Here is a 27,802-nt window from a genome sequence, read left to right as displayed (position 1 = left end):
GCTAGGTGCTTATGCACCACTTAGAAACTCGAAGGCACCACTTGTATGACAAAATTCAAATTTTCAATCACTCAGCTTAAGGGGAGATATGCTCTATTATATTTATGGGAAGTAAATACACTTCTAATATGTTCATACTAAGATGCTTTGATTATACCTTTCTGCCCCTTTTTAGTAAATAATTTAATCTCTTGTGATAGTTTTAAGCCCTGAATTTGCCAGTGCAGCTTATCCTGGATAATAACTTAGTAACAACAACATCTTATGCCATCTGTATAATATCAAATACATTTTTATACCAGCATTAATGAACGTTAGTTACAAAAACCCAAGATATTAACTATATCACTGCCAAATGCATGCTCCAGGATCTGACAATACAGCTTTGCCAGGCCTGCCCTGGTGTTTTTTGGCTTCACAAGTGAGATGTAACTATGGCAATGAAACAGAGCTACAGTAATCAAGTTTAATGACCAATGTAAAGTAAAATGCTAAATATTGTAGTTGGTGACATTTTTCACAATAAAAAAAAAACTTCAGTTAAGTCTGCACAACCAACATTCACATAAAATTCCAGACCTCTGTGACAGATGGCTTAGGAAAAGACACCATGTGACTGGGCTGCAGTACTTTTATAATGGAAAAAGCCATAAATAGTGCAGATTCTCTGTCAATGACAAAATACCAACTACTCTAAAGGCGACAACAACTAAAAAATTGAACAAATGCAATCATAGTCCTTCCAATTTAAATTGCAGATTGCAAAATGTCAGCAAATATATATCATCACTGGAAACAGAGTATCATTCAATGCACCAATGAGGTTTGATGGATGGAAACAACATTTACTGATGTGTCTATTAAGATATTTTCCTGTGCTTTCCTAAAATTCACACAGAAGTTGGGTTGTGCAACACAGACTGAAATCCGACCAGAAAAGAGCATGAATTGTATGCATTTGTGAAACAGTGTACAGATGGGGTTTAAGTGAGCTCACAGATGCACACAACAATTAAATATATTCATGGAAAGATATTCCCTTTTGCTCATAGTTGGATGGATCTCACATTTGCAGCATGGCTTTTTATTCTGAACCCTTTGCTGCACTCATTGCAAACTCCACAAAGGAGAATTAAAAAAAAGGATAATCAGAAAGACTGCTCCAATTTTCTTTCCTATTCTTATCCCATCATTCTCTGAATATGCCTCCTTTACTTGTTTTCCCATTATTTACCTTAAAGTAGAATTAACAAGACAACAATGCCAAAAGATTTTGTTAGACTATAGTGCAAAATAAAAATGTATCGTGTTTGACTTTAGAGTGGATGGTACCTCTTCTAAGAGCAGTGTCGACTTCAGTAAAGACCCAGTTTTGGTCCTTTTGAAATTAACAAGGATGAGAGCAGACTTGTGGTTTTAGACCATGACAGCTTTCCAATATGTCATTCATAGCAATAGAAAATGAACAAGTTCTTAGCTTAAAAACTGCAGTATATAAACTATATAAGTATAAAATAGAGCTGGCCAATGAAGGCTTAAGTGCCCGAGTCTTCCCTATATTAAGTCAGTTTCATACTAACTTTAAAGTGCCTGAGTGCGGTCTCATTGATCATGATGTAAACACTTCTTTGAAGACAATGGAGTGAAAATAGTGCAAAGGACAGAGCCATGCTAATGGCATGCAAGCTACTCCTGATTTACTCTGATATCAGGAGAGTATAATTATCCTTAAAGTCTGAGAAGCATCTGGAAAAAGCATTTAGAATGAAAAATGAAAGAAAAATTACTAAAAATATTTCATTTTTTTTCTAGGATTGGTGTAGTGAAACAGATACAGGAGAGGTGCCACCCTAGTATGAATACTACACCAAAATTATTACTAATCATAAGCAACTTCACAGCGAAGATTTAATAGTTGAGCTTTGTTGAGATGTCTCACAACTTGACTTTTTATTTTAGAAAATATACTACAGAACATTTCCTAGTACACTCTGATGTATTGCCATTATCCATGAAAACTCAGGTACATGTATCTACTAAATGCATAAAACATGGCCCATCTGAAATGGATTTAACCCTTGCTTTTGAGATCGTTGGCTCATTTGCTAGCTCACAATATTTAATATTCTGCAACAACTCTAAAGGAACAGTTCTAACTTAAGCCTTTACCTTACCATTTGATCAGCTTGATGAATCATTGTGTCCAGATGAATCTCATTGCAGAAACTGGGGCTTAGGGAGATTCTCCTGTAACATTAAAGGGTTTCTATCCATTCTTTGATTGTCCAGAGAAAGTAAAGCCCCGGTTATTTAGTTTTCCCAATATGCACAGTTATTACCTATTCTAGGAGTGATCTTCATTTTAAATATATAAGTATCTCTGGAACTAGTAATATCTATACAATCACAATGAATTTGTTAAGTGTGCACACTATATTACTATTTGAATGTATGGGATTCCTAATGTGCCTGCAGTCAAGGCAATATTCTAATGGGGAGACAATTATTTTAAAAAAATTAAGCACTTGGACCCTGATTCTGCAAACACTTATTACACACATGCTTTACTTTAAGCAAGCAAGTTTTTCCATAGAAGTAACCTGGAATACTCAGATGCTCAAAATTAAGCATGGATCTAAGTGTTCACAAGATCAGGATTGCATGCTGTGCTTGACACTATTTGAGACACAGAAAAGATACAGTCCCAGCCAGACCAATTTGCAATCTAAGGAAAGAAAGAGAAGAATACTGCAATGATAGAATATCTGTAATAGTGTAACAGTGCAACCAGCACAGCTAATAGGCATGTGTGTGTGTGTTTTATTTCAGAAGGTCATGTTAACCATTGATATTGTTCTGCAAACAAATTATCCGGTAGTTAGATTTTAAGATTTTTGGGGTAGGGGCTTGTCTGATAACCGTGCTGCCAATCAACTGCATTATCTACATAACTGATGCAGCTGTCATCATTGTCATCATTAATATCCAGGAATGGACAGATGACTTAGTTTGTGTTTTCGGGTTTTGTTCAAAAAACAGAATTCAAACTTCAAACATTTCAAGCAAGTGTCATTTTTTGTTTTCTTTCAAGGCACAGCATGCATATGCCATTTTGTCTAAACAGGTGGGAAAAACACCAAAACATTAAACAGAATGCTTGGCAAGCAGCAGTGATGAGGATAAAGATAGACTGTACTGCTTGCTTCTACCTCTGTGAGTGGTAGCAGTGGTGATGGTTGTAAAACAGAAAAAAATTCTGACAGGACCTGCTACATGCATTTGCTTTGTGCTAGCAAATATGGGCCTGCCCCAGCTTCTAGTGAACCAACTTACATTTGCTTCAATGGGTATTGGACCAGGCTCTATGCACAGACAAATTATGCTGAGACTATGATCACAGAATTATAAGCGATTAGGGTTGGAAGAGACCTCGGCAGGTCATCTAGTTCAACCTTCTGCTAAAGACAGAACCAACCCCAGCTAATTAGTCCAGCTTTGTCAAACCTGGTGTTAAAAACCTCTGAAGACAGAGAAGTGAAATAGTTTTTCCCAATCACCAACCTAGACCTCCACCCACTGAAACCTCACACCACCATTGCTTGGTCTGTCTTCTGCCATCACTGAAAGTAGACTGGCTCCATCCTCTTTGGAACATCCTTGTTCAGATAGTTGAAGGCAGCTACCAGTCCCATTTCACACGTCTCTTTTGCATAAACCCATTATCCTCAGCCTCTCCTCATAAGTCACGTGCCCCAGACTCCTAATAATTGTTGTTGCCATCTGGTGGACTCTCTCTAGTTGTGGGGAGAGCACAAAACTGGATGAGTTATTCCAGATGTAAACTCCCCAGCGTTCAATAGAGTTTAATAATCACATTCATCGATCTGATGCAGTGTCTGATTCTTTTATTTGTATTGAGGACTGTATCTGTTTCATTTCTGTATTTCAGGAGCCAGCTGAGAAGAATCATAAATGGTTATATCTAGAAACCAGTTTCAGCCCTGTGAATATTACAGTAATAGTACTTATTTTTTAAAAACAAGGTTTCCAGGGTGGCTGCTATATTTTGCATGCAGTTGGTAGAAAATTAACTGAGGGAACTTAGGATCCAAATTAATTTAGACTAAAAGCAAATCCAGTCCATCATGAGATAATTTTTATATTTATGTATGGTCTGTACATCACTTGTCACTGTGCTGCTTTCCTGCCCCAGACCATGCTAAAAGTAAAACATGATTTATTTAGCTCAGGCTATGCATCTTTCTCACCAATGAACCTTAGAAATGCAGGAAGCGTTCCCCCACATAGTTGGAGATATTCCAAATTCACTGAAAAATTGAAACTTGTCATTTTTGAAAAAAAAATTAAACTGTAACTGAATATTTTTAAGTGAAAAATGGCCCATGTTTGACGCAAAAGGTCAAATGCTTATTAAGAAATGAACAAAGTTTTAGGAACCCAGAAGAAAAATTCGGCAGACATGAAATAACCAGAAACAGCATTGGGAAACTATTTTTACAGATTTGTACTTTCAGCTATTCTACGAGAAGAAGTCCAGCCATGGCATCTTCAGATGTAGAATAACTGTAACGCATCATAACCAGTGCAAATGCATCCATCCACATCACTCATGCCAGCAAGGTATGCCCTTCTGCAAAGGTGGGCCTGTAATTGAAGGCCACGATGGAGGTAAACTCCCTTGTAAGTGAAGGAGCTTTGATCTGCAGTGGCACCTTATGCACCATTTTATTTGTTATTTTTTTGGCAAAGGGACAAGGTTTAGGGGCAAATTAAACTCTTGGCAACAAAAAGGTCAAGTCTGATGCCTAATGTGAATTGCCAGGAGTGTGTGCAGAAATTTAAATTTGACCCCACTGGGGGGCACATTTTGTGTTCCCCCAGGAGCTTGCCACCCCCTCCCTACTCCCCTGCTCCAAGAGGAGCTTGATTTTCACGCCCTCTGTGTGCTCCTAACCCCATCTGCCACTCCACCTTCTCTCTTTCCACTTGGCCTTGGAAGGAGTTTGACCTTCCCTTCTGCCCCCCTGCCCTGGTTTCAGTCCCAGGAGAAGCTCAATCTTCCCTCTTTGCACCCCGCCCAGCCCTTTCCTGCATCTGTGGTTCTGGGCTGGAGAAGTCCTGTGCACCCAACAATTATGCCCCGTGTTTGTCCCTCCCACTTCTCCTGGGTATTTCTAAGGACAAATAAAGAAAATAATTCAAAGTGGAGGGTCAAATAAACCTGCTGCTGTTACAGTATTATTTATACATAAATGCAACATACAGCAGATACAATCCTTGAACTCTTTTTGACAATTTGAAAAAATATAAGATTTGCAAATAGTTGTATGTTGCCATATATGTTTTCTGTGTTAGTCACAGAAAATCAAGAACATTTTAAGATAATTTTAGAAATGTTTTAAATAAATTACGGTAAGTTGTGGCATATTAAAATATGGTTTGTTCCCCTTACTGGAGATATAGTTTCTTAGAGACTCTGTGTCTGTATTTTCCTCTAAGAACCCTGTTTACTAAAAGTAATAAACTTCTAGAACCATATAAAAAAGGATTTATGTGCTTTTGGCCACTCACTTAGTTTGGGGCTTACTTTCCTCTATTCTGGCCAGAAGCTAATTCTGATTCTTCTGTCACATGTTTCGTAGCAGTGGGCTATCACTATGTCCAGTTGAAAGTCTGGCAAAAGTGGAGGCAGGCAGATGACAAGGTGTACAGATGATTCTCTTTTAGGTTGCCATTCCTGGCTCTGAAAAAAAGGAATAAACTGTGTGCCCCAAGTGCCTCTGAGTGTTGCTACTATTGTATTCAGACCCACTATGATTTGGCAAACGTGAAGCAGGTGTAGAATGGAAAATCTTTGGGTTTTGCATGGTCCCTTTATTGCTCTTTGCTGGCAAGAAAGGTCTGTTGCTGAGTTCAGCCAAAGGCTGGGGCAGCAATTTAATCCAATCGTTGGCATCAACCTCCCTCTCAACATAACAGGAAACCTTACTAAAGTCTGGCATAAGAAGCCCCCTGTGGCTAACGCTGCAAATGGATCTGTCAACTAGGAAAGAACCACTAACAAATTCTGGGTCCTTGGTAAATATATCTCTGGGCGGACTAATGCCTATCTTGCTGGGTTGGAACATGGTCCCACATTAGAATGTTCCCCAATATCAGTTTCAAGAACCTGGCTGTGACAAATAAAAATCAGAGTCAGCAAAGTAGGAGATACCACTTTGCAGGAGTGCAGAGCTCAGCATACCTGCAGCTGTTCCTCCCACCCACTCAGCAATTCTGTTAGCAGCTCTGTTTGTAGGCCAACATATCTGGACACACTTTCCAGTCAGATTGAGCCTGGTGCCCAAACAGGACAGTGATGGAGATGATAGATAGATAGATAGATAGATCCTGAAGGCCCCCACCAAGAATAAATATAATATTTTATATAATATTCCACAGTTTCCTCCAGGCAAGATTGTATAATTACAGCTTTTCATCTGTTCAGGACAAGGGTATGCCTGTACGATTTCTAGCACAATGGGGCTGCAGTACAAATAACAAACAAAAATGCTTCTCCTACTCCCAGGAAGGAGGTCACAAATGTATCTTGACTAGTTTCATGAGAAATGTGTTTCTATCCTCTCTGTTACTATTCCACATAAAATAAGACTTCTAAATCATTACAGTGACTCTTGTGAATCACAAAGAACAGTGAGAAACCTAAGACCAATCCAAAAAATATGACTGCAATGCAACCTTCACAAGGAGCAATTCTTATGTGGTGGCTTTCAGTCTTAAAGGGATTTCTCAGAATATTTTTTAACCTAAAGGCTTTGGATTTTCTCTCACTCACTTCAGTAAAAATCAGAATTAACTCCACTGAAGTCTATAGTTACTCTGCTCTGATGTAAGAAAGATCATAATCAGATCTAATGAATATGCTTCTACTCCACCTTTATTATAAACCCTCTGTTAATAAGGTGATTGTTACCACTCCAATGGTGCTGACAGCTGCTACATGCTTGAAGGCAAGGTGGGAGAGAGGGCGTGGGTGGAAGGAGTGGGGCCTAGGGCAGTCATCCCTGTCCCCCTACCCCACTCATTCAGAGCCGCATGCAGAGTGGTGACACAGTGGTCTGCAGCATTTCAAAGGGATCCACAGCTCTGGCCACCATCACTGCTACTTTCACGGTGGTGGCAATGGGAGCTCCAGGCCCCTTTGAAATGCCAACCCAAGGGCCCCATTTGCCACCTCCTGTTGGCGAGCCTGCCTCAGACACTTGAGTGGTTGCTTACCTCCGGTTTCTGGATATTTCATTAACAGACCCAGGTCCATTACGTACCAAAAATTCTTATTGGCTTTGGAATTTCCCTCCCCTATACCCTTCCAAGTACTTTAGATCCTGTCATGAAGATCACCACAACCTAATGCCTGTAATTTTTTTCCTCAGAAGCAGTGAGGGTGTTACTAATTTTGCTCTGTCGCTCTTCAAAAGAGCATTCAACCAGAACTCTCTTTTTTGAGATTTAGTGCAGTCACTTCCATGAAAGACAGTTTATGCACACATTTCAGTAACTAGCACACCCTCCAGGTTCTTGGACTACCCTACCTTGGCAGTCAGGCTCTGTGGTTTGCTGGAGAGGATCTCTGCTGCTTCCCTGCAGCGGGTGGAAAGGTTCAGAATAGCAGCAGCTGCTGCTATGTGGGTGTCTTCACTACATTGACCGTAGCTGTAAGAGTTGGCATGAGAAGGGCTCTGTGTGTGGGCGCTAGCACTAGGCAGTCGATTAGAAAATTTCACTGGATTTGAAAAATGCTTTGCTGTTGAAGAGAGATTTGATTAGCATGTAAGTCATTTTCCCCATCAAATAAATTCATTTTTCAGGTTATAATTTCAAACACTAAGTTATGTGAAAAATAAGTTTTAAACAATCTTTTTTTTCTTTTTGGTTTTTCAGGATTCCTTTCAAATGTTGCACTATTTGATTTTTTTTTTTGTCACAAGAATACCTTTAATATTCTTTTTTTAATCCCAAAAAATCCTAAGTGATGAATGCTGTGGTTCTTACTCAGGTTTTACTCACTCCTGAGCAAAGATGGAGTAAAAATAAGTTCTGACTTCAAGATATGACCCCAACACTGCAGTTGCTTAACAAACACATGGTTAAAATTAATCATATTCATGAGGGATTTTCATTTTTAGAGCACCTTTGTGTCAAAATAAGATGGACCTCTGCATCTTAGGTAAAACAACTTGAAGGCTATCACCTAGTTGCCTTACATCTCTGAGTAGCCCCATTATTCACATGGGATTACCTGGGTGAGTAAGAGGAGCAAGATGTGACTCTTGGGCTACGTCTACATGAGCCCCAAACTTCAAAATGGCCACGCAAATGGCCATTTTGAAGTTTACTAATGAAGCGCTGAAATGCATATTCAGTACTCCATTAGCATGCGGGTGGCCGCAGTACTTCGAAATTGACATGCCTCGCCACCGCGCGTCTCGTCCCGACTGGGCTCCTTTTCGAAAGGACCCTGCCTACTTTGAAGTCCCCTTATTCCCATCAGCTCTTGGGAATAAGGGGACTTCGAAGTAGGCGGGATCCTTTCGAAAAGGAGCCCTGTTGGGACGAGCCGCGCGGCAGCGAGGCGTGTCAATTTCGAAGTGCCATGGCCGCCTGCATGCTAATGAAGCGCTGAATATGCATTTCAGCGCTTCATTAGTAAACTTTGAAATGGCCATTTGCGTGGCCATTTCGAAGTTTGGGGCTCATGTAGACACGGCCTTGGAGAGGCTGAAGTGGTTAAGTACAACATGAGCCCTAGGGAACATGAGCAGTATCATGTTCACGAAAAATCCCAATATTTAAGTCTTAGACTTAAATCATACCAAAAAAAAAATCAAAGAAAATTTAGAGTTAAGGTGGTAGTTAATTCATCTTGTTGTTCCTATTATAGCTAGGATCTTCTTTAATATTATGTAGGTACCAAACATAATTAGGACAGTTAAAAATGAAGAGATTGCATTATAGCTGAGTAGAAAATCTATTTTACATGTCAAAAATGGAGTACATGGTTCTACCTTTTTCTTCTATCACTAACATATACTCTAAAGCAGAGCAGGAAGGTGCCTTCTATGTCCTGTGTTATATTATTGACTGTGATGGGGAAACCTAGAACCATGAATTCAGGTCTTCACAATTAATAAAGCATTCTTTCATCTGTAGCTCTGAAAGTGATTTATGAAAAAGGGTAAAAGAAGAAACAATTTTCAGCTTTATTTTAAATAAATTATTAATACCTATCTAGAACCCAAGCCAAAAAGAAGCAACAAGCAAAAATTTAGTTCTTTATTTGCATTATAATAGATCACGAATATTGTTATACATAACCACATGTTATACAGTTCAGTTGTGGATTGAACTACAAAAGTTGGGATCCAGCAATCAATTCCCAATATTAAATTTCTTTGGGGTCTAGGTATTTTGTCCTTTATACCTTTGAGAGCTACACAAAAGTTTGGGCCATGATTCAAATTTCCCCTATATTTGGGATGCCTTGTTTAAAGTTATAGGTCAGACCTAAAAGTCAGACCATCTCCAAAACAACTGAGCTCCGTATTTGAATGTTTCTAAATATTGGTGACAAGTATCAGAGAGATAGCCGTGTTAGTCTGTATCTTTGAGAACAACAAGAAGTCCTGTGGCACCTTATAGACTAACAGATATTTTCGAGCATAAGCTGTTTGTGGGCAAAGACCCACTTCATCAGATATCTGATTATAAATATAATATGATTATAAATATCTGTTAGTCTATAAGGTGCCACAGGACTTCTTCTTGTTCTAAATATTGGATTCATCTGATGAGAACTGAGACTGACAGCCTGAATCTACTTTCCCTTATACCAGTGCAAATTACTGTAAAGATTGCAAAATCATGCTATTAGTCTATGCTTGATATTAGTTAGTTCAATTGATTGGAGTCACCAACCCTGTTTAAACTAGAGCTTAGTTGAAGGTCCTTCTTCCATCATCCATTTCAAAGTTACCACCAAAAACCCCATGCTATTAAATGAACATGTCATGTCTCAGTATGGCAAATTCATATGTATAAAATTCAAAGAAAATTAGTAACAAATTTGTAGATTCGTATTTACTTAGGGTACGTCTACACTAGGAGTAAACTTTGAAGTTAACTTCGAAGATAAGCGCTACTTCGAAGTAGCCACCAGAGAGTCTACACATATTTTCCCTTACTTTGAAGTTAGGGAGATCAACTTCAAAATCCTTAATCCATTCCTGGGAATGCAGTAGTGCCCTAGTAGAGTGTGTGTGGACTCTCAGCTTCGAAGTTGTTTACTTGGAAGTAAGCAACTTCAAAGTTCTTTTAGTAGTGTAGACACAGCTTTAGTCTGCTGAACAAAACTCAGCCCAATCACTTTATTATATCAAATGCACCCCTATATCTAATATGTTCAGGCACTCCTATACTTTTTGTCTTTACAGCTACGCATTGTGCAATCTTTGCAAGCATGACTTTAGAAAATTTCATTAATTATATTATGTTCTTTTGAAATTATATAATCAATTCATTCACATATGCATGCAACATTTCATATAGAAATACCTTAAAAGAGCCATTAAACTGTCTTGTGCATGTGCAAACAAATAATTAAATAAGCAAGTCCACTTCTGTGCGTAAAATTAGAAATTGCTCATGCAGGTTCCCACACATATCTCTTTGTGTTCCAACATGCCTATTTGACAGGTACATATTAGGTTTAGTATTGGAGGGGTAGCCATGTTAGTCTGGATCTGTAACAGCAACGAAGGGTCCTGTGGCACCTTATAGACTAACAGAAAACTTTTCTGATAGTCTATAAGGTGCCACAGGACCCTTCGTTGCTATATTAGGTTTATACATTTGTAAATGTTGTCTTCATAAACTCCAATATAAATGGGGTTGGAAGAATTGGATTTTTATCAAGCAATATCACTAAATGACGGTTGCACCACACAGAGATAAAATGATGAAAAATACTTTGATTGATAATAATTTAAATTTACAGATAGGTACCATAAGAAAAATGCTCCTTGAGAACTTGTTAGACTTTGATTTAAGTCTATTTGCTTTGTGTGTTCTGGCATGCAATGTTGCCAGTTTGTGTTTTAAGAGTTGTAAGATTTGAATTTTTTGATTCTCATCATCTAATGTCACTAAACCATTATGTCAGACCTCCCCTATTGTTTGCTTCTCACATAAGTTCCTGCAACTGAGTAAATGTATACTGATAAAAACTGAAAAATAAAAGCTTTAACAAAAAACCTCAATGTTATCTGGCAATATTATAAAAATAAAAATCAAATTATGCCATGCTTAAATAAACATCAGATACTCATAATTGGAGAGCTTAAATCAGGATATTCTTTGTTATTTTTTAATTGTTGCAGTTCTGTTCGCCTTAACCATCACTGTTCTTTCTTTTTTTGCATTGTGTAAGCTGTATAACATTAACTATTTCTTGCCTCTTCACTTTCTTTGGTTATATTTTAATGATACTAAAGAAAACACAAATTAAGAAATATTTTAATGGTCATCGTTTTGGATCCAGATTCCTTTGAACCAGGCTACAACATAAAAAAAACAACACAAAAAAAAAACTTTTAGGATTCTTCCATTGCCCTTATAGCATAGGCATCTTTTGCCAAGACTTTGGACACACTCTGAAATATCTGGAACTGTGGAAGTATTATTAAAGGTTGATGCAATAGAGCACACAAGTGCTGTAATCTATACAGAGCCTACAATGAAGAGGATCAACCCATGAAATTACTGCTACCAGTGTGTCATATTGTGATACCTTATTCACATAAGTAATGTCATATTGCACAAATAGTCCTTTTGGGAACAGTGTGTTAGCTGGTACACATTGGAATGCCTTTATGGAGGTCAATGTAACAATGTCAATTTGTGCCAGTTCATGATTTCATCTCTAACTTCAGTCGGACTACTCATGGTGGAATTGTACTGTATGAATAAGTGTATCACAGTCTGGCCCAGTGGAAAGGTGACAATAAGGCAAGCATTTTGCTTTTCACCATGGTATGATTTTTATAGAATAATTAACAACACTTTCTGATCAAAATAGACTAAAGACACTGGCTAATACGCATTATTTCCTGAAGCAAGAAACTTTCAGATAAATGGTATTTTTCTTCTAAGAAGGATAGGCTTTTCATGCTTACCTTCAAGGAATGGTGGGGTTTTTCGGCCTTGCACTGCTGGGGTCATTGTACGTTTGCCAAAGACTTGTGCATCAAAGCTAGCATAGTCAAATGGGACTTTCCCAAACTTCTCTTGTTCTTTTGTCAGGTTGGCTCTAGTAGAGGTGACTGGTTGTGCAGATCTGTAATTATACTGCGATAGCTCTAGCTGCTTTGCTAAGTTTGTCCTGCAGAGACTGCCAGGGGGAGAGTGAGAAAAACAGAAAGGACAAACAGTAAAGAACACCCTTTTCAGGTCCTTGCATTGAAAAATGGTCTATAGTGGGATGGCACCCGCCAAAACAGACATAAGTAAGTCTCATAACTGTTGCCTTTTTAGAAGCTCATGCTTAGGAGTGTACAAAGTCAGCCATAAAAATACACACTGTGGCTGATCCAACAGTCTAGCAATCCTACAACTTACTAACAGAATTAATATGCTGTTTCTACCTCACTACCATAGAGTGGGGTTTCCTTTCTTTAAAAACGGGTGAGATGAGGCTTGGTGTTTTACATGAGTCAGCAGGGCCTTGGAGCATTGTGGGTCACCACTATTATTCTAGTAGCGAGCCTTCTGGGCAAATAAACACAATAAAGTTTGGTCCAAAATAATTGCTTCTGCTGTTGGGGAAGAAAGGATAATTAATAATGTGCTGTTCCATTTAGCTACTGTGCAGTAACTACTTGTCTTCAATAATTTCCTAAGGACTTTTTTGATGTAGAGTTAAGGCATGTGCAGTTGGCAGACACATTGACACAATATTCTGTAATGGCTCAGAAGGAGCCATTACAACCAATCATGTCAATAATCCACAAATTAAAGTGCCCCCAAATAGGCCTGAATATAATAGGCCATGATGGTGCTGATGCCAATGATGTGCAAATTATGCAAGTCTACAGGATCAATAGGACTCTCAGACCAAATACAATCTCAACGAGAGACTTCTTTGCTCAGGGTTTTTGAAGCACTTTTTTGCTACTGTAGGATAAAAATAAATTAAACCGAGCAACTGCATTACAGTGAAGTAACTTGATGGGTCAATCAAAAATCTGTTATAGCAGGGAAATAGAGCATTGAGTGCTTGACCCACTTATATACTAGTACACTTACAACAGTTAGATGCTGCTGTGATCGCCAGGCCTTTCCTTTGCAAAGGATTCAGCATGTCAGCATGGGATCCCATTTTAGAGAAAAGGCAGCAAGAATTGGTATGTATTAAAGAAGCAGCAAAATCTTTAACCAGTCCTCAGCAGGCATACCATTGCATCTGAGGTACAATCTGGGAAGTCTTCTTAACGAGTAAATCCAGTCCCATTGAAATACAGGTTGAACCTCTCTAGTCTGGCACTCCCAGGACCTGATCAGTGTCGAATGAGAGAATTTGCCAAACCATGGGAGGTCAATACTGTCTAACAGCATTACCAACACTTCCACTGCTTACTGGGTTCTTAGAAGACATTTAGGAGTAAATTGCAGCTAAAAAACAGCACAGAACATTGAGATCCAGGACTGGTGGCTACAAAAAAGCTTTATGGGATCACGGGAAACTTGGCCATGCTCATGATAATCGGTTGTCCCGCTAACTAAAATCATGCCAGATTACGGATGTTGTTGGATGAGCGATATTCCAGATTAGAGAGGTTTGACCTGTAGAAGACTGGTTAACACTAGTAGTCATTCCACTCCAGAAACATTACTGAAACAACTTTTTTAATGTTCCAATAATGTTCTTGGAGGTTTTCACATATTTTTCAAGGACACCTATTAGTCATTTAATTGTACCTGGATGCACAAGGACCCACTGAGTGCCCTTAGGCTATCACAAGTCATTATTGGTTTTGCTCCCCACATGTTTGTATGGAGTCAGCCTGCTACAGTGAACTTGAGTATCTCACTAGCTTAGAGCGAAAAGTTGTAAGGAGAGAAATCCCTTACAAAATAAAGAGCAGCGCTGGGACAGAAATACCTGTGGGAGACATGTCATGTGAGAGTCCTACCTGGGAACCTGATCGTGGCACTGTCCAGTTTTAGGAGAATCATGCTGATTTTTTTCCTGGGACATTGCCAATTTCTCAGCTGCAGCAATTGGACAGCCAGAAAGACTGTTTAAAAAAAGAGTGGCATGATTTGAGTTACCAGAATATGAACACGTCTTTCAGTCCTAAAGGACCTCAAAATACTTCATAAACTACCAATGGCACTTCCTACTATTAAGTTGCAGCCACATCTGGGATGAAATGTGGCAGCTGTTTAACAGTGTGCAGAAAAAAATATACACAAATTGAAGCCAAAAAGTGAAGAACACTAGAGAATGAAATTCATTAGAGTTCTTGCTGGCCTTTCATGCCACTAATATTTCAGAGTGTCATTGAGTGCATTGGGTGGACTCCTCATTGGCTCTAAAGAAGTCTACACTTAGTGTGTGGAATTTGAAACACGTCGAAGAATCTGTGACTACAAGGGTCTGATGGGCCCAAGTTCACCCATAACCCCTCAATCTCTTTCCCCTCCACACACAGTAGAAGTAGAAGCCGCTACTTTAGATCCAAAACTGACCCTTTAGAACCAGATTTGGGGTTCAATCGTTTATATAAGAGGGGTTAGATGTGAAATTTATAAGAGTAACATTTGCAAGTTAAACCAGGGCAAAAATTTTGGGTCATTCAGCTCAGAGGTTTTGGGCCAGGCAATTTTTATTTAATTTTAAAAAGATATATGTATTTGCCATCAGTGTCTGCTGAACTACTGGATAAATGCTATTACAGGCTGACAGAAAGATGGACTTTGGTGGGGAAAAAAATCTGGAGAATGATTGTGACATAATGTACATTCTGTTCAAGTTATATTTTCTTTTTGCTATTCACTTACAGTTTGACTCAATTCCCATCCATTGATAAGTAGTAGTGCTGATTTATGATAGAATAGGTCACAAAAGGGCTGTAAACATGACAGAGTTTTTCAAACAAGAAAATGACAAGAAACATTTCCTTTATTTTTTCCCGTCTCCCACTCCAACCCTTATTGTTTATCCACCTGCCGCAGCATTTTGTCATGATTTCTTAACTGGCTTTGTTTTATTTTTTATGTACTATTACTAGTATAAACAGGCCCTGATCCATGATTTGAGCTTCTTCATGCAATTGCAATTAAAAAATAAAAATAATAAGAATTGAGCATTTATGGACAAGAGGGCTTTGATTTTGCTTGCTGTGTTAGTCTATTTATCTAATAGTGGTATTTCATTTACATTATTAGGTTTCACTTGTATTTTGTTTCATTACTATTGTTTGAAATCTCATCTCTGAAGCAGGACTAGTGGCTTCCGTCATGCTCAGTATACTGCAGATATTTTTGATACTATCCTGAAATTTAATATTTAACACAATTATGTAGACTAATTGGTTGATTGTGCACAAGGTAGGTTCCCGTTGTGGACAACTGATGGTTGAAGTATATTATATTGTTCATGATACCAAATTCCAGATATGTCGGGCAATTTCCTCCCGGGTCTATATTAATTATAACGGATGCTAATTGATCTGGATTACCTTCTGTGTGTGTTGCGATTGCTGTTGACATGTCCTCTTCCAGTGCATCCTGGAGTGGGGCACTTTAAAACATTTTCATGCATGGCAAGAACTAGATGCAAAGAAAAAGAAAGGGGTAACAACATACATCTAGAAATCTCTCTTTCTGAGGAACATTTTCATCTAGCAACATGATGTGTTCTCCAGTGTGATGCCCAATGGCTTGTCATTTGATTTTGCATTCTCCTTCTCAAATGAAACTTCACGTATTCAAAGGGTATCACTTGGCCTGAGTTACACTAGCATGAGCCATCAAACAAGGGTCCCTGTCTAGTTTAAATCAATGGGAGAGGGGGCAAATTCTAAATGACATCAGGACTCCTCACTTCTTACACTGAGATAAGATGATGATACATAAGTGCAAAAGCCATGTGTCTTGGACACATCCTTTTGGCTCAAAGCTCCACCCACTTCAGTTTGTGTCCATGACATTCTACTGTGTTGTATGTAGATGCCAATGCACCATATACCAACGGACTCTACTCCCAAGATGTAGTTTGCACATACATTCATTTGAATGCCAGTGAAAGCCAACATAGTGAGAATTGCACCAGTGGTGAGTAGGACCCATTGCAAGTACATTCCCCCTCTCCTCAACCAAAGTAGCTGTTGTGGGTCTGTGTTTATTGAGAACAAAGTAAAACATAATTCAATATCTTTGTACATCTCTCTTTGTCCTGTTAGCTCTATGCTATTCTTTTGGGTGCACGCTGCCTCGAAAGATTGTCTGATTGTTAATCAAGCGGGTGGTTCTGTTAGTAAGAAAATTTTGATTACAGATAATCATTTTGTACCCCACAGAACAGTACTGAGTTGATTGGAAGTGTGATAATTAGCAAAACCTTGCTTTTAAAAAAGTTAATGTTGTTGGGGCCTTCAACTGCAGCAGCCTGGTTAGCGTAAGAGATGTTTCCATAAATACAGATTTTAAAAAGAAATCTACAATTAAGAAGAGGACACTGGTAAAACGCAAGTGTCCTTTTAATTTGTTGTTGTGAATGCCAGTACAAAAAAGAACCAAAACCAAAACCAAAAAACAAAAGCAAAACAAAAAAACAATCAGACTGGGTAAGTTATTAAAACTAATGCTTTCATATTCCTTTTTAGCTTTTTATATATCATTTCACTTGCATCATGTCAGAAAAGAACTTACCCAGCATAAACCAAGGTAATCAGACTGGCACAGTAAGAAATGAATGGGGAATTCAGGCTGGTCTGGCCATATATATGTTAGCATAACACAGTCATCAGAGAAAGGCATGCTATGAAGCAAACACCATTCCCTGTTCTTGACTCCTGGAGGTGACCCACTAGATCTCACTGTAGCTACGTCTACACATGAAGCCTACATCGAAGTAGCTTATTTTGATGTAGCAACATCGAAATAGGCTATTTCGATGAATAACGTCTACACGTCCTCCAGGGCTGGCAACGTCGACGTTCAACATCGACGCTGCGCAGCACCACATCGAAATAGGCGCTGCGAGGGAACGTCTACACGCCAAAGTAGCACACATTAAAATAAGGGTGCCAGGCACAGCTGCAGACAGGGTCACAGGGCGGACTCAACAGCAAGCCGCTCCCTTAAAGGGCCCCTCCCAGACACAAGTTGCACTGAACAACACAAGATCCACAGAGCCGACAACTGGTTGCAGACCCTGTGCATGCAGCATGGATCCCCAGCTGCAGCAGCAGCAGCCAGAAGCCGTGGGCTAAGGCTGCTGCACACGGTGACCATAGAGCCCCGCAGAGGCTGGAGAGAGAGCGTCTCTCAACCCCTCAGCTGATGGCCACCATGGCGGACCCTGCTATTTCGATGTTGCAGGACGCAGATTGTCTACACGTGCCCTACTTTGACGTTCAACTTCGAAGTAGGGCGCTATTCCCATCCCCTCATGGGGTTAGCGGCTTCGACGTCTCACCACCTAACATCGATGTTAACATTGAAATAGCGCCCAACACGTGTAGCCATGACGGGCGCTATTTCGAAGTTAGTGCCGCTACTTCGAAGTAGCGTGCACGTGTAGACACGGCTTAAGACAGCAGCACACCAGTCACATAGCTGAATGTTCATGCCAGTTATTTGAAAGGAAAAAACCGCAAACTCTGTACTGGCTATGAGCCAGCCCAGCTATAATAACCGATGTGGGGGAGAGGGGAGGAGGATGTGTGGCTGTAACCTTGTTTCTTTCCAGGTCCTGTGGGGAGGCTAGTGTCACTACTGGTGCTGGCTTTAGCCAGACCTGGAGTGCCAGAAGTGTAAGGACTGGAATTGTGACTATGCTCTGCAGAGGAGCACCAGACTGGCCACCTCTTATTGAGCCATCTCCTGCCTTAGGCAACTACACAGAGCTAGCTACCATCCAGCCCTGAGTGTTTACATGGCGTGCCCTGTATGAGCGCAGATGACTTAGAAAGAGTAACTGATTCAGTTACTGCCTGTGCCCTAGGATGATACTTACTTTCTAGTGGCACTCTGACTTTATGCGGACAGCCTGAGAGACTGCGGTGATGTGGGTACAGCCCAGTCACGTGCCCTGTGCCATCACAACCTGGGATGGGACATTTGGTTTCTCTTTTTTCAGGCCTGGGTGAATCTGTAGGGAAATCACAGAAGGATTTGGCTGATTATGGTTTCCTGCCTGCACTCAGCAGAGAAGTGAACACCTCTTTTATACTTCACATGCAATTTTCTTCCAAGGCTTTAGCTTTCAGAGTAACCACACAATCTCAGCATCTATTTTGATTCTCACATTGTCTCTTTTAAACAACAGCTTTCACTTCCCAGTATGCCATTGTGCACTAAACATATGCAGCTTGGGAATTGTGATGTCATTTATTCCATTCAGAGCCTCAAGCTCAACAGGACCCAAGCCACATCCATGTAGCCAGAGAGCTGGCAACCGCGATCAAGAGAAAGATCTAAAAAAGGAATAAATATTGAAACGAAAACAATCTTTTGTGAGGTTAATGCCAGGTTTCAGGAAACTGGGATGAAATAAACAAACAAAAAGCCTTGCTACCACGAGTGGTTCCTTTAATATCACAGATCTCTAGATCGTTGGTCTTTTGTTATGAAACTGAATACATGCCACTCTACATCTGAGAGGCCCTAGCTCCCCCTCTGCTACACATTGCAGTGCTGTCGATCAGCCTGAAAGCAGAGTAGAAACATGGAATAACCAATACCCTTTCACTGGACATTGTCTCAGCCCACTCCTGTAACTACCAATGTACAAGGAAGCAGAGGTTGGCTTCCTTAGTGCATTTTTCAACTTCCAAATGCAAGGTACTAGCAGCCTGTAGGAAGCATGGATTAGAAAGTGTCCCTTTTGCTTTTGAAGACAGAATCTGAAAAGCTGGATGAGAAAGGAAGTAATTCTAGTCCTCTTGTAGGAAGAGACAGATGGCAAATGGACGTATGAATTGCTGAGGATGGTTTCAGATCAACATTATTGACTGCCAACACACAGAGTTAAGGGGCAATAAACAGCTATAGTCCAAGCCAGGATAAAGCAAGGTAGTAGGATATTTTCTTGGGCTATGATCTAGAACCAGAAGCTGCAGGGGGTTTAAGCTTTTTGACAAGCCTCTAGATAAGAAAATATATGGAGGAAAGAAATCAAAATGGATACCAACAATGCTTGTTATAATCACACAGATGAATGGAAAGAAGTCACTGTAAGAAATTGTCTATGGGAAGAGCAGACAGAGAGCAAAAACAACAACAAATAGTAAAGACAAAAAAAAAAAAACCCTTTTACTCCTCTACTCCTGAAATTTAAGTTCAAGTTGCATAAAAAATAAGTAGAAAAAATAAGATCAGGAGAAGGTAACATATATAAATGATATGGGCCAAAAAAAAACCAAAAGCGTAGAAGCTGAAAAGCATATGGAATTCCCAACACAAATTTAAAAAGCTATAAAAAATAAAAAGCTGTCAGAGCATATGGAGCACATGGAGAAGCAGAGAGAAGAAAGCTCAAGATCCTTTTTCTATGAAGGTTATCTCAGAATCAAACTGCAAACCAAGAGTTTGTTTGAGAATAATCAGGAAGGACCAGAGTATGCCATTCTTTCCACATTTTGTATGCTCTGCTCTGCACATAGTCCCATTGATTCCAGTAGGAGTAAGGGTGAGTATTCCACATGAATAAAAGGATCGGAATCTGGTCTGTGCTAATTATGGCCATCTGTACAAATGAAGGTAACAGCAAGCATATGAATTTAGGAAGGAGACTGATGAGCACGTATATACTGCTCTAAAGACATTTTAACAGGGAAGCTGTATGCAGCTTTAAACAGAAGAAGGAGATACATGCGTACTCTAGTTAAGTAGTACAATAGGGATTGTAAAGTGGTCACCATTAGAAATTGCCATTTATCTTAGATTCTAAATCCGTTAGATAGCTAAATAACCCTCAGTATTTGCAGTAAATATACAGGGAAACATACAGGGAATATTCTAGTGAATACTGCACATTCCTAAGGAACTATATTTGCTTATCAAAGGCAAAAAAAGCAACTTTTATAGGGTGATTACCACTTAACCTTTGCAGTTGTGAAAGTAAATTTCTTAGACATTTTAGCTTGTTATTTAGCTTATTATGTCAGGAAAAGTGAGGTAAAGTGATGTATTTTGATGTATTTTGATGCTCCATAATTATTCTCAATCAATGAGTTCCACATCAAACCTGTCCAGTTTGCAGATCAAAACCAGAGCTTTTTAATCTCCAGCACTACAGGTTTGACTTCGTATCTGAAAATGCAACTGTTTCTTTCTTGAATAGATTAACAAGCCATCAGAAACAATAACAATTTTGGAATGTAGATATCAATTTTTATGGGGGGGAATGAGGCTGAAAAATATGAAGAATATGGCTTGTTTCAGAATCCAGTTCAAAATTGTTTACCAGCTGTAGAATAAATGTTTGAGCCAATATGAGTGATCAAAATATTTCTTACGTTTGTTATTATATATTTGTCTCCCACCAATGTCAATAATTTTGGTTTGTCTCCTTTCCCCAGCTAAATGCTCCAAAAGAAACCTGTCCAATTCTTTGTAGGTGCTGTGAAACACATGACCTTGCTCTGCCTGCAGAGCTATTGCTTGTTCTAGCAAACTCAAATTCCCTTTTGTTTTGTCCAGGTCAATTGAGACTTCGGTAGTTTCTGATAGGCACTCATCATCTTCCTCACTTTCAGGGAATGGATTCTGAATTCTCTTGTTATAAGCATCTAAACAAGATTCCTGTGATTCTCTTAACTCTGTTTCCGAGTCACAAACAGTTTCACAGGGGCCAAACTCTGAGTTTTCAGTCTTAATTTCTGGAACGTCCAGGATGTCTTGTTGTTTACATCCTGCAGTGTATTTCTGAATTACATGGGGCTTTATGCTAGTCTCTTCTGAGAAATTTGAGGAACTCTCCCATTCATTGTCCAAAATTTCAGAGCTACTTTCATTGTCTTCAGATGAACAACACCGTGGGTCAGAAACACAAATCTTTTCTTTTTCTTCTGATGAGTTAATCATGTAGCATTCATCAGCATTACTTTCTGTTTTTAAGGACTGAATGCCACTGTCATTTAGGTTCTCAGTCACCGTCTGAACTGGTTCATCTTTTGCTAGTTTTCCCATTTTCATTAAAGATTTGACCACAAGGTCCTGGTAGCAGCTGTAGTTGTCCTTCTTCTGATGGGAGTTTTCTTGCCCACCTGAACGAGAGGTTCCATCTGGAGATTTTATAGCATTTTCTTCTATAAGAAAAACCAAGAGAAAAATATAATACAAATAATGCTTTCTATAGGAAAAAAATTAATACTGATCTGACTTGGTTTCAATCTTAAATAAAAAGGGATTTATTTAACAATCCTTGTTTATTTGTTCAATGATACTTTGACAATTCTTCAGAAATGACACCCATTTTAGTGAGACAGTATCTGAAATTACTGCTAGTATATAACTATCATAATTCCTTCCAAGATTAAATCTGTGCACTGGGGGTGCAGAGCTATTTGAAAATGGAATGCTTTTGCACTTTTCATTGTTGACACTATAAAATTCCTTTGATCTTTTTTTACTCTCCTCCGTGTCTAACACACCCAAATATTTTCTCAAAATGGGCCCCCCAATTATTTTCAAATCACTTCAGATTTCCTGAAAGACCTTGACTGAAAAGACTCAATAGTTTACAAAGGGCAAGCTCTTGGTCACCATTACAGTTGCCACACTGAATGATACATCAGGTCATGCACAAGCAAACAGAAACAGCTCTTATGAATAGACTGTTAAAGGACTGCTAAAGGCACCATTGAAATACAGCCTGCAGTAATAAACATCTTTCTCTGGAAGAAAAGCAGCAGCCAGCAGGTAATAAAGGCTGTGTGTAGGTAAGGGTGTCAATGTTGGGAGACAATATGCCTTTTGTATCTCATTTAATTTTTTATAAAAACATTTGCTCTGACAAGGACACTCAAAAATACATCTCCATCATCTTTCTTGCTGGTAATTATCTCTCTAAAATCAACAGTGGTTTGCCAGGATCAAGTAAATATTGCCATAGTAACTAAAAGCATTTTTGGACGAAGGGAAGAATTTAGTCACAACAGTAGCCCCTTCAATAATGCTGATTATAGGGTGCACTCTTTTGTTGGGCTCTATTCAACGTACACTGAACAATATAACATTTTACTTTCTAGAAGGGAGGCTGGATAAATAATATAATATTTGATCAGATGAATCTGTCCTCTCCTAAATCGGAGGAAGTCCAGGTTTAAATAATAAATTAAACATAGTCTAAAATGCAAATGAAGTTTCTCTCAATAACGCAGTGAGCTATTAGGAGAAAGTGTAAAGGGTTATGATAATTTTAAAGTATTATGAATGGCCGAAAACAAATAAAAAGCATTTTCAGTGAATATGTCCAATTCATTGAACTATTCTCTCAATCCACTTAACTACCCACATGTGTACAATAATGATTTATAGACATTATACCTAATTATGCATATTTGGGCTGTGTTAGAGTGCCTAACAAAAGCTCTAGAAAGCAACAATTACCTCTGTTGCTTAGCTACATAGTTTAAAATATTCCTATTAAGTGCAGATTATTGTGGAGGGGGAAAGGGGGACAAAAATGCACATGTGCACCACAATGCATTTCACTTTGCTGCTGCCAAACTGTTAGCATTTTGGGTCATTTCCAGTTTATGTAATTGTTTGGTTCAACTGTTTGTTATATGTTAAAAGAAAATATTTATTAATTCTTATTCTTTCTCAGAAAATTGGACTCGTATGAGGATTGGCGGCCTCACGCACTGTTTGCAGATAGCTGTGTGTTTTGGTATTTTTTTAAAAAATGTCTGCAAAACTCGAGGCAACTTTTTAACCAGTTCACGTCTTACTATAGACTTTGAAGTAATCTAAAGGAAAAAGTTTGATGTGTTTTCACAACATGGCACCAAGGATGATTGCTATTACTTGTGGTTTTGTAATGAACCTCTGACAAATAAATGTCTGTGATTTAACAGCTTGTGGCTCTGCTCTGCACCGAAATTACAGGTAGTCTCATCACCAGGCCATTTTTGATACAAATGACTTTAATACTTTTTTATGAACAAACACACTTGTGGAAACTAACATGCATTTCTTTAATTAACTGTGTAAAAGATTATAGTAACCATATTATAGCTACAAGATTAAAAAGCATGACTCAGCTGTCCCCCTACTCAATAATGAGATTGTTTAAAAATAATGAGGTTTTAAAAAATGTGTATTTGATTTGTCTTTATTGCCTTCTGGTTTTGAGCCTTTGTGGTTCACATGTTAAGTTTTTCTCTGTAATCACAAGGACTTGAAACTTACTTCAACAAATTAATTAATGCTGAAATGTCTTGAAATTACATTGTTCCATGAGCTCAGGGGTTTCAGACAAAGACAAAACATCATGGCTGTGTCTACACTAGCCCAAAACTGCAAAATGGCCATGCAAATGGCCTATCTGCTGTTAGGAATAAGGGGATTTCGAAGTTCCCAGGGTCCTTTCGAAAAGGAGCTCCATCTGGATGAGCCATGTGGCGGCAAGCCACATCAATTTCGAAGTGCCATGGCCGCCCGCATGCTAATGAGGCGCTGAATATGTATTTCAGCACTTTATTAGTAAACTTTGAAATGGCCATTTCGAAGTTTTGAGCTAGTGTAGACACAGCCCATGTGTTTAACAATAAAATAATGGAAGTTGGCAACGTGCAAGAAAAGACGGAGTCGCTATATTTGCAGCTCAAACAGAATATGCATCCACACATCTCCCAGGAAAATTTAACTTAAAAGTGCATTTCATAGGCCTATCAAGGTCTTTATTTTGTTTTCAATGAAACTAGTATATCTGAAACGGTGGGGGCTGTGTGGATGCTCTCTATTGAAAGAGCAGATCGATCTTTGGATCTGCTTTACTGTGTGAGGACGTGCTCTTTTGAAAGTCTTCTTTTGGAAGACATCGTCCAGAAGAGTTTCTTTCAAAAGATTGCTGTAGAATAGACATTGTCTAGGAGAATTAGGGACATTAGTCTTCTGTAGAGTTGTTCTAAATGTCCACGGTTAACTTGAGAACTGAATCTGGTTGCAGAATTTTTTCTCTCAACGGAACAGCTCTGAATAACTATAAACTACAGTAAACCCTCAATTTTAAGGAACAATGGATGTCTGCCAGCCCCTACCATCAACCCCCCTGTTAATCCCAAAGTCCACTGGGGTCCATATTATCCTAAATCCCTGCCACCACCCCCAAAAAGTATGTTAAGGGACTTACCACTGCCATGGCCTGGAGGAGCCTTACCTCCTCCACTGGAGCCACCATGTGTTCCTCTCACCCGGGATGGGTTGCGTACCCAGGCAGAAAGTACTCATGTATGCACTCAACCCGTGGTGGGAGAAGCATGTGGCAGCTCCAGGGGTGGCTCCTCCAGACAATGCAGCAGGGTTCAACAGCTTCAGCCATGCATTGTGGGGCACCTCCAGCTGCACGGAAGGGTCCCAGCTGCAGGCCCAGCAGTTTCAGCCACGTGGCAGGTTCCCAGCCGCACAGTGGGCTCTGGCAGCAACTCCAGCAGCACAAATGGTTGCTGCTCCAGAGGCGGTGACTCTGGTGAGTTGCCAGCTTTTTTGAGGGGGAGGGAGTTGGGAACTGGGGCTGGGGGAGCCTGTCAGGGTGGGTGGGCAGTAAGCCCTTACATTTAATGGATGTTTGGGAATAACAGACACCCCTCCCCATCATTAGTCTGTTAAATCGAGGGTTTACTGTATCAAGATTTCAGAACACTTCAGTTCTATACCCACCGTGATGTATAGCTCGCAGGATTTTACTGAAGTGGTACAAAAGATATACACAGGAGAAAGTGTGCACATTAATCAGGGTTAAAACAAGAAAGTTATGGAGGTCCAAGGTACAGCCTGAATCAGCTAAGAAAAAGTCACTTAAACTTTTTGTGAAACTACTGACAGAGAGAGAGCTGTGATAGACTGTATCTTCACCAAACAAAAAAGCAGTCGTGTTACACCTTAAAGACTAAGACAATGATTTATTAGGTGATGAGCTTTCGTGGGACAGACCTGAAAAAGTGGGTTTGTCCTATGAAAGCTCATCACCTAATAAATCATTTTCTTAGTCTTCAAGGTGCTACAAGACTGCTTTTTTGTTTTGCGAGACTACTAGTATTGTGGGATGAAAATACTGCTAGGAGCTCAGAAGAGCCACTGAAATCAGTAGAGTCGTGTCTGCTTAGGTCAGTAGTGAATTTGCGCATAACTGCATCAGAAGGGGATAGTGAATGCACAGTTCCTTACTAGTTTGATATATTTTAAAAGGGAATACTTCCCCATCCTCCACTGAAACCCACAGTATGCATTCCAAAGAGAACCCTGACAGAAGATTAACCAGAAATAAACTCCTGGTCTCCCTGAATTGAATTGGAGTTCCCACTGACTTCAATAGGAACAGAATCTCACACACAGTCTTCTTACCTGGATGGCATTCATTGCAGACATATTGGAATACATTGCAAGCTACGCGGATCAGAAATGTAAAGAGTTTTTGATTTTCAAAAAACAAGATAATTCTATGATAAATACACTGCAAACTCTAATAATCAAACTAACCAAACACAAAGTGACACTCACAATGTAAAATTACATTGTTAAATGTGAAAGTCAGCATTTTGCTAAGCAGGTGTTTTCCTGCCCTTCCCGCACCCCACCCACACTGAATATATTTAAGTGAAACTCCTCTCTGTACAAATGTGCTTTTTCTAGTTTTTCCACTATGTTTAACCTCATTCGTTGACAGCCTGTATTAAGAAGCAGACACTATTCCTTAGTTGAGTGATGGCAAGGCTCGGTGACCTACACAGCATTAAGGACCGTAGACAGAGACATTCAACAGGGTCCTTGTTTTAGAATTACCATATTTATATCTAGATTGCAGTGTATTATCTAACATCTACTCTGAGCCCAAATCATTCCCTATTCCCTTTGAAAGCTTTCAGTTTGACGGCCCTCTCTTCTTTGAGGACAGGGCAGACACATTAATTTGGAGCCATTCTTCATTGCTACCTGTAGCAGATGTATCATTTGTTTCAAGGATCTTGATGCCTTCCTGCAACTCTCTTCTATCTTCATTTTCTTCTTTGCATTCCACACTGGGACTGTAGTGACGGGGTTTCATTAACAGGGACTTCCTTTTATTGACGGGAACTCCTGAAATCTGTTCTTCACCTTTTCTCTTCTTAGCCATGGAGCATTTGTAGGCACTGCATTGATTTAAAAATGAAAATAAATGGGACATTACTGCAAAAACACCACCGTGCTATCTTCTAATTTCAAGTGGAAAAACCAAGACTGGTAAAATGCTAATACACTTGCATTTCCAGCCAGCTGTGTTTAGAGGATGTTTCGTTTTAGCTGCTGGCTCTAGAGAGCAGGGCACAAACAAATCCAATGTACAGTTTCTTTTTCACCGCTACCAACGTCTGGTTATAAAAAATCCTTAATCCCAAGTAAGCATATGTTAATCTAAGCCCTGTCCTGCACTAGATGAATACACCCAGAAAGGATGAGAAAAGATTTATATTGATTTGCTAATCCTGAGAAACAGCTAATGTGAAAAGTATACCACCAGTTACACTGCAGCATGCAGTAACTTTATGACCCTTCTACTTACATGCATCTGGCTACTTGATTGAGGCTTTGTGGTGCTGCTTGGGGGTTTTTTTGTTTACTTGCTTTAGAAAAGTGGGTGAAAGTCCACCTTAAAATGAATGCACATTTTCAGTGCTAAGACTTTCAACTGTAAGGGCAGATTTTGTTCTCTGTGCTCTGTCAGATGAACTAAACCATGTCAGCATCTGATTTTTCTGGTCACCATGGCCTAGCTTCACCCAAGTGCCTGCTCTCCAGACTCAGGCACCTAAATCCCAGTTTTAGGCTCTACTGCAATTCACAAAACTCTTGTCAAGTCCTGTAGACACGTGAACTCCTTCAGCACCCATTGGGGGAGCAGGGACAAGCAAATTGCCAGGCTCTTGGGCAACAGGTGTGTGGGAGTGACTCTGTGCACCCAAAATGGGCAGAACTGGGGGCAGGCAAACCTCACTGCTTCCCACAGCACTCCATGCCCACCTCAGTGGAGGCAGCCCTCAGAGCTGCCCACAGTTCATTGCTCGGGGCTCTGGTAAAATTTAAAGGGCCTGGGGCTCTGGGTTCTGCCCTGCTGTGGTAGTGGTGGTGGCAGCTAGAAGTCCTGGGCTCTTTTGAATTGCCAGGTACCAGGCAACTGCACTCTTTGAAGACCCCAGCTACCCATCCAATGGTAGGTCTGGTGGCCCTGTATTTAAAAAAAAAGAAACCCACACACACATAAAGGTCTCCAAGGTCTACATTTCCGCCCAAGAAC

At 39.6% G+C, this 27,802-nt stretch overlaps 1 protein-coding gene across 4 annotated transcripts in view; it reads right to left on the bottom strand.

Annotated features, from left to right (window-relative positions):
• ST18 (ST18 C2H2C-type zinc finger transcription factor) overlaps positions 1–26,653 on the bottom strand; it is a 75,260-nt gene extending 48,607 nt beyond the window's left edge. Inside the window, exons 1-8 of one of the 4 annotated variants that reach the window (XM_074985799.1) lie at positions 26,464–26,653; positions 21,241–21,614; positions 20,823–21,162; positions 18,320–18,454; positions 15,819–15,909; positions 14,268–14,372; positions 12,252–12,457; positions 7,614–7,825 (exon numbers count right to left, since the gene is read on the bottom strand). In XM_074985799.1, coding sequence (XP_074841900.1) covers positions 7,614–7,825; positions 12,252–12,457; positions 14,268–14,372; positions 15,819–15,909; positions 18,320–18,454; positions 20,823–21,162; positions 21,241–21,614; positions 26,464–26,644 — 1,644 coding nt within the window. In that variant the 5' untranslated portion in view covers positions 26,645–26,653. Of the gene's footprint in view, positions 1–7,613; positions 7,826–12,251; positions 12,458–14,267; positions 14,373–15,818; positions 15,910–18,319; positions 18,455–20,822; positions 21,615–26,463 lie in introns of all 4 variants that reach the window. The other 3 variants (XM_074985800.1, XM_074985798.1, XM_074985801.1) reach the window with 3 other exon arrangements.
• Between the last annotated feature and the right edge of the window lie 1,149 nt (positions 26,654–27,802).

The sequence above is a fragment of the Carettochelys insculpta genome, chromosome 2 (assembly GCF_033958435.1).
Source record: "Carettochelys insculpta isolate YL-2023 chromosome 2, ASM3395843v1, whole genome shotgun sequence".
Lineage (NCBI taxonomy): Eukaryota > Metazoa > Chordata > Testudines > Carettochelyidae > Carettochelys > Carettochelys insculpta.
The sequence above is the reverse complement of the archived record's forward strand: the minus strand, read 5'-3'. Positions and strand labels throughout refer to the sequence as shown.